We start from the raw sequence: 10,670 nt of genomic DNA, 5'->3' as shown, positions 1-10,670 counted from the left end.
TAAGCAATTTTAGCCACCAGGTACCATGATATCTCAACCGTAATGTAAGAGGATTCAATAAGTTGCAATAAGCTTACATTAATCCGAATAAATCGAAAGAACGGTCACGGTCAACGTTGTGAGTATATTATTCTTACATAAAACTAAACTTCACAAATCTACATATTTAGGATGCTATTTTACAAAAAGCCAGTTAGGTAGGTATTCCAAAAATTTTCATGTATCATTCGACTACAAATTTGTACTCCCTGCCATTATAGTAACTTTAAATTTTCACATTTATTATGGTATCAATTTTGACATGTTGATTTTGCCTAGTAGCCAAAATATTAAATGAAGTAAGAAATAAAACAACAATATTTACTTTTTGAATATTTTTAAAAACTATTACCGTAATTTTTACCAAAAAACTATATTACAAAATTACAGAAAATAAAGTGATAAGACATTTGTGTGAATATGATTTTATAAAGCGAAACAATTGACAGAACAATATTTAAAGAAAGTGGATATTGCAAAAAAATTCCCCATGTTCATTTTTTTTACACAATCAAGAGTCTAATTTCAAAACAAACAAAGAATTAATAAAAATTAGTTTTTCTAATTATTTAGAAATGTAAAATAAAGTTTCCACAGAAATATATGATTAATTTTCGGTCATAAACCAATAAATTCAAATAATTCATAAGGACAATTCGTAATCTAGTGACAAAAAAGTTAACAAAGTCATAGTCAGTCAAATGGTGAAGACTAAAACAGAATATAAAGGAACAGCTCTGGCGTCACCAGAGAGAATTATGTGTACTACCAAATGATTCTTTTTGTATGAGTAGAGAGGGAGTGCTATCAGTCTATAGTGATTTGAGTGTTTATGGTACCTAAACATAGAGGGTATTATTGTATAAAATGAAGAAGTCGATTTTATTCTTTTGGCATATATTTGGTTATGTTTGCTTTGTAATGGCATCGTATTGAAGTGTTTAACAAAAATTTCAAACGAAAATACATTAAAATCATTTCAAAATGCCAGGTATCGAGGTACTTAAACCTCAAGTGCCTCAAATTAACCCACCGGTGGCAACTACTTCAGAAGAACCACCACAAAATCAATCTGTTGTGGGAATTATATATCCTCCACCAGAAGTAAGGAGTATCCTTTTTCAAAAATAATTATTTTACTACCTAAAATAATCAATTATTTCGCGTAGTATTATTTTCCTGATTGATTTGTATAGATATTGTTGATAAAACTGCTAGTTTCGTCGCAAGAAATGGACCAGAGTTTGAAGCAAGAATTCGCCAAAATGAACTTGGAAATCCAAAATTCAATTTCTTGAATGTCGGAGATCCATATCATGCTTATTATCAACATAAAGTTAAAGATTTTCGGGATGGAAAAGGTAAGATTGAATTTTAAAATAAGCTTTATTTCTCTGTTTTTTGTGATGACCATTCTTAGCTATATCTGAGGTGTCTCCATTGTAAAGTGTTGATTGATTCTTATGATTAGAAAATAGGGTGAAGCGTATTGTTCTGATTTTTTACTGAAATTTTCATGTCTAATGATTATTATTCAAGTTCTAATTTAGTTTGAATTTTGTAGGACAAGAACCTTCAGTTGGAGGCTTATCGCAATCCGTTCAGAAACTATCAGTTACAGCAGCAGCTCAACAGAAACAACAAGAAATTTTGAAACAAGTTGAACAACCATTTGTTCCTAAAGATCCACCCGTTGATTTTGAATTTGTAGCTGACCCACCAAGTATTTCAGCTTTAGATTTGTAAGTATTGATTAAAATTAAAACCAAAAACTGAAGTTCTGATCATGCAAATTTTAATTCAGAGATATTGTGAAATTGACCGCTCAATTTGTTGCGAGAAACGGAAGACAATTTTTAACACAACTGATGAATCGAGAACAACGGAATTATCAATTTGATTTTCTTCGGCCACAACATTCTCTATTTCAGTATTTTACAAAATTACTGGAACAGTATACGAAGATATTAATTCCTCCAAAAAATATGATGCAACGATTACAAGATGAAGAAAATAATATTAAAAATATTTTAGAACAAGCTAAATATCGTTCGGAATGGATTAAATATCAAGAGGCCCAACGTCGTAAAGAAGAAGAATTATTAGAAAAAGAAAGAGGTAATTCAATTTTGTTTTTATTTAAGTAGTTTTTCCTTCAGCTATCTTCTTTTTACTCGCTAAACTTAAAAAATTTTTAAAAAATTATCTTTGTTTATTTTTTTGACGAATAATTACAGGCCAAAATATCACGAAAATCGAGTTCATGTTATTGTCAGACAAATATTTTCTGAAACATTGCTTGAAATTAACATATTTTTGTCTAATAATAAAATGAACTAGATTTTGGGTCCAATTTATTCCAAAAAATTGAAAACCAAACACAAATTTTTTTTTTTGAATTTTATAAAAGTTATTAGTATCCAAAAAAACACGATTCATGGACCATTTTACGTACATTTTTCCGAGATTTCTTTTAAAATATTATATGGGAAAATAAAAAAATAACGTTTTTTTAGCCAAAAATTTAAATTTTAATGAAGGTTTATTGTGTTTTGCGTCTTCATATTCGATTTCTACCAAATCTATTCATTTTTCGATTACCTCATATATTTGTAGTTATTTACTTGACCGATGTTTATAAAATTTTAATGGATGCATTTTGTATTTTTCAGTTGCATACGCTCAAATCGATTGGCATGATTTTGTAGTAGTTGAAACAGTCGATTATCAACCATTTGAAATTGGTAACTTTCCACCACCAACGACACCGGAAGAAGTTGGTGCTCGAGTGCTTATGCAAGAACGTTTAGAAGATGGAGATGATATTGAAATGCAACTTGAAAGCGACGAAGAAGAAGAATCTGGCCACGGTGAAGGTGGCAAAGTTGGTTTAAGTAAAATGGAAGACCGTACAGCTACAGGCGGGCATAAAGATGATAATCGTGTTCAAGATATGGAAGAAGAAAGTTCTGATGAAGAACAAGACGAATCAGACAAAAGCAAATCGGTCCAACCACCATTACCACCGATTCCAGAAAAAGTTTTGGTTAAAAAATACGATCCTAAACAAGCTGTTAAAGTTACTCGCCCAACTGTTGGTGACGATTACTTGATTTCTCCATTAACCGGTGATAAAATTCCTGCTAGTCAGGTACAAGAGCATATGCGTATTGGACTTTTGGATCCACGCTGGTTAGAACAACGTGATCGACACACCAGTGACAAATTAAACCAAGAAACTGTGTATGCACCTGGTTCAGCTATTGAAGCTAGCTTGAAACAATTGGCTGAACGTCGTACCGATATTTTTGGTGTTGGTGATGAAGAAACTGCTATTGGTAAAAAAATTGGTGAGGAAGAAGAACCACGTAAAGATGATCGTGTCACTTGGGATGGTCATACATCAAGTGTGGAAGCGGCAACTCGTGCTGCGCGAGCAAATATTACTTTAGAAGACCAAATTCATCAAATTCACAAAGTTAAAGGACTTTTACCAGATGAAGAGAAAGAAAAAATTGGACCAAAACCAGTTGTTGGTGGTTCATCTAAACAAAATGTTTCAACTTCTTCAATTGTAAAGGCGGCTACTTCTTCAGCTGTTATTACAGCTAAGCCCATTTCAAAACCAGCTCAAGTAATTATATTGTAAATTAAATTTGATCGATTTGGATATTAAGTTTTTTCTATATTTGTAGCCGGTGACTGTTCCTGCTCCACCACCTCAAGTTATAGCTCCACCAATTCCAATTGCAATGCCGCCTCAACCACATATGTTGGCTCAACAACCTCCAATTATGATGATGCCAGCTCCAATGCCTCCAATGAGACCACCGCCATTAATGAGTAAGTTTTTAAAAATTATTTTTTAATTTTATGTAATCATGTATTTTTTTACAGTGGCCGCCCCACCTCCTATGCAGACATTCTTACCACCACCACCTATGGCCATTATGGAAGATGAACCAGCTAGTAAAAAAATGCGTACAGAAGAAAATCTTATCCCAGAAGCTCAATTTATGCAGCGAAATACGGTAACTACTATTTTGTTAATTTATTTTATTGTTTTGCGTTCTGAATCTTTATGGTTAACAGAATTCGAAATTTATAATCTTATGATAAATGCATTTTGGGCATCAGAGAAATTATTTTTGGCTTCGAAATGTTGATTGAAATAAAAAAAATTGTACTCCCTACAGACGTTAAACCAAGGCTAATTATAGTATAAAATCTGAAATAATCAGAATTTCCTCAACTCGAATTAATAATTAGAAATCTGTTTATTATATAGTTGAATAATTTATTTTTTGCAGAATCCTGTTACATTTAAAATTGCCGTGCCATCAATGCCGGAGAAGACAGAATGGCGATTGAACGGACAAGTTGTCAGTATGACATTACCTTTATCTGATACGATCGCTGTTGTAAAAGCACGCCTTCATGATGAAGTTGGTATGCCTCCAGCCAAACAGAAGATATTCTTTGATGTATGTATCAATTTTGTTGTTCTAAATTTAGATCTTTGTTAATGAAATATGATTTTTTTTATTTTAGGGTATGTTTTTCAAAGATTCAAATTCGTTGGCGTATTATAATATTCTTCCAGGCACAACTTTACATTTGCAAATCAAAGAACGTGGTGGTAGAAAGAAATAAATTTTTTATTTTATCGATTGTATCATTTTAATCATTGTAATGCAAGTTTTATTTGATATTAGTATTGTAATAACTTACTTAATTAAATAAATTTGAGTTTTGGAAAGGAACATGTGTCGGGTTTAATTTAATTTAGACAATGTTAAAATGCCTGGTAATATTGAAGTTTTTAATTCCCAGTTATTTCGTGTCTAAAATGGCATAAGGGTTTGAAAATGGACCAATTTCTAATAAGTTCCACTTCATCTACGTATAATTGTTCCGTCGTAACTGGTCAAAATTTTATTACTTCAGTTGAAGAATCCTCACTGGATAGTCAGAAAAGTGACGTTGGTTTTTGAAAATCTTAAGTAATATGCCACATATGAACGATTAAAATTTCTAATTAAACAATGATTTCTTGTTTAGTGATGTCATTGCACGGTATCACCATAGAGATTACATATAAAGCTTTTTGCTAAAAGGAGATGGGACAACAATTTTTGAATGCTTATAACCAAGAGGGAGATATAGTTTAGTCACGATACTGCACGGTATCACCACAGAGATAATATATAAAACTTTTTGCTAAAAGTAGATGCGGCAATAATCTTTGAATGCTTACAACGTTTTCGTTTTTTATCAATTTTTATTTAGCTTTCAAAATTTTTTATGGAATCAAGTCTAGTTTTACATTTTTATGGGTAATATGGCAAACTCGACATCAGGCAACTACCGTAATGTATAGGCAATGCTATTACATTAATGATAAAATTGTTGTGTGAAAAATCGTATTAATAGCCATTTCTATTCCAGAGGCTTAGCAAGCTGCCTTCATGATAAACAAAATAATACTGAATTTTATGTTACGTAAAAAATTCAGACAAATTTCCAGCCTTGTCTTTATCCTTAATTACCAACGAGAATTCGATTCTTAACTGAAGTGAGACTGCCAGTTGTAAAGAACTAAATGATATTATTTATTTCAATTTTATTTAAATCCCAAACGTAATAAATATAAAGGCAGTTTCTTTTTAGTGTATTTTAACATAAAAACAATAAATGTCACACGCAACATTTTCATTTTCATTATCTCTAAAACTAATAGTCTCTATAAATTCTGATAAAAATGGCAGAATGTCAGCTTATTTAGGCAATTGAAACAACATGCATGTATTAAAATGTTGCATATCTATCTACAATGGACCTTTTCATTTCAATTACGATTCATTATTGTTTCGGACAGACAGTAATAAGTTGGACAAAGATGCAAGATATTTGTTAAGCACATTAGTTTTTTAACAAACTATCCGAAACAAAAGTTAATCACTTTCAAAATTTAATTTTTATAAAAACTTTATAAATATGTATTTGTCGTTAAAAAATAAGTATTTTGAAGGAAATGTATAAAAATAAAAAAACGTAAATAATAAGATCCTCACTTAGTTTTACTTTTAAAACTTTGAACTTGTTTTTTTTAAATTAGGTACACTAAATATAGATCCCAATTCACAAAATTGGAAAGAACCGTTGAATATTAGCCTGTATGTTAACTATTATTTTGAAGTAAAACAGAAAATGCTGAATAAAGTAATGGAAATTTTTTGGTACTGAGAAAGTTTCAATTTTAAATATTCACAAATTAAAAATAATTGATATTGAAAAAAAATTAAACATCAGTTAAAAGAATATTATAAATAAATAATAATTACCGTTTAATAAACCAGTTCAATTGGTCTCTAGCCCGTTTAATTAGATACACATATTATTACATAATCCGTTTTTACGATACAATTATTAGCCTATTACTTATAGATATTGATAAAACATAAATTGTGTGTATTTTATTTAGAGCGTGAGCCAATAATAAAAAGAAACGACAACTTTTTGATTGTGGATTAATATAAGTTAGTTCGCCAAAAATGAAAATTACGTTTTTAAGTGAGTTCGTCAATTTTCGATGATATTATTTTGTTTTCTGTATATGTTTCATGCAACACTTGAAAAAATGGCTAGAATTTACAACTTTCCGAAGAATTTAAGAAATGAAGTGTACCTGGTTGTACAAAATGGAACCATTTTTCTATCATTTCGACAGTTGCAAAGTTTTCATCATTTTTTTCATCAGATGTAAAATTTGTTGTAAGGGAGTGGGGGGTTGGCTAAAACCATTCTTATGGATTTTGGATATTTTTTATTTTTTGAATTGAAGTATTTCCTTCCTACTTTAAGTATAGATGAAGTACTTCTGGCACCTGGAAGCGGTTACGTTTACGGCAGTTGCAAGAATTGCTAATTTTAAAATCATTTTAAGGCAATTTTTTAAAATAGTATATTACACACCTAGGGTGCAAAAGTATAAAATGTCTCAGATATCATGCCGAAAATAATTGTTCATATTTTTTTTGCAATATAAATTATAATTGCCCGACAGTTTTGCTGTCCCAGATATTATTCAAAAAATTAATAAAATACGTATTTAAATCATTTGAGTATGGCTGTAATTTTAGTATGGTTAGTTTTTACATTGAAATAATGTAACTTTGCTTTGCCAGCTTATGTAGATACTGTATCCCTAACAAATCCAATAGGGAAAGCAATATCTGACCACTCAAACAAACCATCTTATTAATAATGATCTTCACACAGCTATAAAAAAATCATGTAATTTCAGATTCCTTCTTAGCTCACGGTCAGTATTTACGGAAGTAAAAACATTATAAGTAATTTATATTTTTTGAACAAAAGACACAACTTATAATTTTAAAATATTGGATAGGAAATAACTGGTTATTATTTATTAAATGGAGAAAATAAATAGGTTTATTATTTGTTTATATTTTGTATGATGTGTGGACATAAGCAAAGCAGGTGAACCACAAAAACAGATACAAAATATATATTGATTTAAAAGATTATATAATATTTAAAATTGGAATTATTATTTATAAAGAATCCGCGCCTATTTATTTAGTTGAATATTTGGCGATTTCCTTTTTTTTTTGTTGCAAAAATGATTAGATATCAATTACTTAGGTAATAATAATTTCTTCTAAATGGTATTTAATTGCATACCTAATTATAGGTTATTGAATTCTCTCTAATGATTTGTGAGAATTTAATTTTTTAATTTTTTTTTTTGATGATACTTAATAATTTGTCGTTGAATTATTTTACTACAGAAAATCATTTTCTTCATGACAGAAGTGTCGTTTTGCCGAGTGAAAAATGACTCTTGCATATTGTTTGGGTTTATAAGAGTTATTGAGAAGTAAAACACACGCAAATCAAGTTCATTTTAGTATTACCTAGACAAATGTTTACTAAGAAATTGCCTGTAATTGATTCGATAAATTGTTTCATACGAGATATTGAACGATATTTTAGAAAATATGCATCCAATCATTAAAATAATCCCGATTTTTGTATTTTTTTGGGATTTTTTGTTTTTTTGTTTTTTTTTTTTTTATATTAATCGACAAAATCAAGAAAAATCGGATGCGCGTATTGGTACAGTCAATCTGACATTTTGACTGGAAAAAATTTCAATGGTGGATCTGAGGTTATAGATCGTTAGGGGGGCATGTAAATTACTTAAAAAAAAATTATGAGAATTTTTCGTTCCGCTGTTTTTGATAAAATCCCAAAAAATTGGAAAAAAAAATTTGGAATGCGTTTTTCTCGGAATCTATTGGTTTAAGGGAAAATTTTTTCAAATAAAAAATGTAGAAGACATTGTCGGCTACATTTTATGTCATTGAAGCAACGTCATACGAGTTAAATTACAAAAAGTAGGTGGCGCTAAAGTATCAAAAAAAGTGTTTTTCACGATTTTCATTAAGAAAAATGATTTTTTTGTAAAAATGTAAATAAGAAAGTTATTTGACTCAAAATTAGCTTCAACTTTTATGCAAACAATTTTTTTGTAAAACTTACCGTTTTTGAAATACAGCTTGCTGAAGAGTAGGTACACATCGGACATTTTATGCCGTGCTATGTTTGAGATTTTTGTAGAATTTAAAATTGAATTGATTGTTCGAAAATACTTTCAATTGCAGTAAATTGCAGCATACGTCTCGTGGCACTTGATGTGAACAACGATTGTTCATCCTTGAGTAATTTTTCGATTGTTAAATCATCTCTGATTATGCTAGCTCTTATTAATTTTTCCCGACTTTTTGACTCCACAGTTTTTTTTTCACAAACTTCAACAGTTCTATTACACACGAAGCAGATATTCATTTTTGGAGAGAAAAATTTTCAGACCTTTACTCTCCAAAACTCACATAGGAACTGAAAAATGTACCATTCATAGACAGTTAGTCAGATGTTAGAAACCGGTCCTTTGTTCGTACTATGCCGACTCGCCCGGTGAAAATGACAAAAGAACCGTTAACTACGGTGCGTTGTATTTTTGACCTATAGCTCGGAAACGGTAAGTTTTTCATAAAAATTGTTTGAATAAAAGTTGAAGTTAATTTTGAGTCAAATAACTTTCTCATTTACATTTTTACAAAAAAATCATTTTTTCTTAATGAAAATCGTGAAAAACACTTTTTTTGATACTTTAGCGCCACCTACTTTTCGTAATTTAACTCGTATGACGTTGCTTCAATGACATAAAATGTAGCCGGCAATGTCTTCTACATTTTTTGTCTACATTTTAAAATTTTCCCTTAAACCAATAGATTCCGAGAAAAACGCATTCAAAATTTTTTTTTTCAATTTTTTGGGATTTTCTCAAAAACAGCGGAACGAAAAATTCTCATAATTTTTGTTAAAATTATTTACATGCCCCTCTAACGATCTATAACCTCAGATCCACCATTGAAATTTTTTCCAGGTCCGGCCGTTTTTTCGTCTAGATTGACTGAATGATATCAAAAATTTTCTTTTTATTGGGATAAAAATTAATACTAACGATAATTGATAAGTACTCATAAAACACACTAACAGTTTGACAAAATATGATTTTTGTATAATTGTGTATTTCTTTTTAATTTTCGTAACCTTTGTTCTTTCGTAAAATAATTGGCAGTAAATTGCATTATAAACATTTTTAAAGTTTCTATTTTAATTTAATGTACCTGCGATAATTTTTCACTACCTAATATAACTTATTTTGTTTATTGTTAACAATCTAATTACCTTACAAGGAATTTTCTTTTTTTTTACAAATAAGGCTTCCATGAAATTTTTCCTTTTTACATGAAATTAATTAGAAAACTAACAAAATGAAGAAAACTTATTTAAGAAACTTGTTTAGTAACCTTCTATGATTTGGATTACAATTGAAAAACATTAAATTTTTGTTTGAATTTCTCTTCATATCTGAGCATTGTCTTCTTAGCGTATTTCCTTTTTAAGAAACCGGAGCGATTTTTTCTGAAGGTACTATAAGCGATGGTATTTTGCAAAAAATTTAACACTAGCACTCCTATAGTTTCCTTAATTAACTAATAAGTACGCTTGCAGTTTTTGCGAGATTTAATCTAATTTTTGGGATAAAAATTTTTTAACATTGAAAGAATCGAATTTCTGCTTTTCTTAGATTTGAGGCATTTCTCCTTCTAAAGAAAATAGAACAGAGATTTTTGTACTGATGATGATTTTTCACAAAAAGTTCGTCTATTATCGATCGATTCTTTTTTATAGTAGTCAAAAATAACCATTGATAAAATTTAATCAATTTAATATATTTTGCCAACAATTTCTTTAAAACAAAACTTGATAAATTTAAGTTGAAATTTGTTTAGTTTTCGCAGCTCTTGCGCTACGGACTTTATAACATATAAAAATATTATAAAAAAAATTGGTAATTAAACGTTTTTATTATTACATATTTATATAAAACAACTCATTAAGCAGCATTTGATTATTGCTCTTGTAAATATGTTTTAGACCCAAGTACATATAATTATTATTTATAAAATAATATATTATTTATTATTATAAAATCAAAATGATTAACACTTTCCATTTTAAGGATGTTCCAGCAT

At 29.4% G+C, this 10,670-nt stretch overlaps 1 protein-coding gene across 1 annotated transcript; it reads left to right on the top strand.

Moving 5' to 3' along the window:
* Positions 1–924: 924 nt before the first annotated feature.
* Positions 925–4,732, top strand: LOC123297304 (splicing factor 3A subunit 1). Its single transcript, XM_044878916.1, has 9 exons — positions 925–1,150; positions 1,236–1,400; positions 1,604–1,781; positions 1,844–2,157; positions 2,712–3,673; positions 3,735–3,882; positions 3,937–4,070; positions 4,350–4,523; positions 4,591–4,732. Exons 1-9 carry the CDS (start codon positions 1,024–1,026, stop codon positions 4,690–4,692), a joined length of 2,304 nt encoding a protein of 767 aa, XP_044734851.1. The 5' UTR covers positions 925–1,023; the 3' UTR covers positions 4,693–4,732.
* Positions 4,733–10,670: the final 5,938 nt, after the last annotated feature.

Source organism: Chrysoperla carnea, chromosome 1 (assembly GCF_905475395.1).
Source record: "Chrysoperla carnea chromosome 1, inChrCarn1.1, whole genome shotgun sequence".
Lineage (NCBI taxonomy): Eukaryota > Metazoa > Arthropoda > Insecta > Neuroptera > Chrysopidae > Chrysoperla > Chrysoperla carnea.
This window is presented reverse-complemented; position numbering and strand designations above follow the sequence as displayed.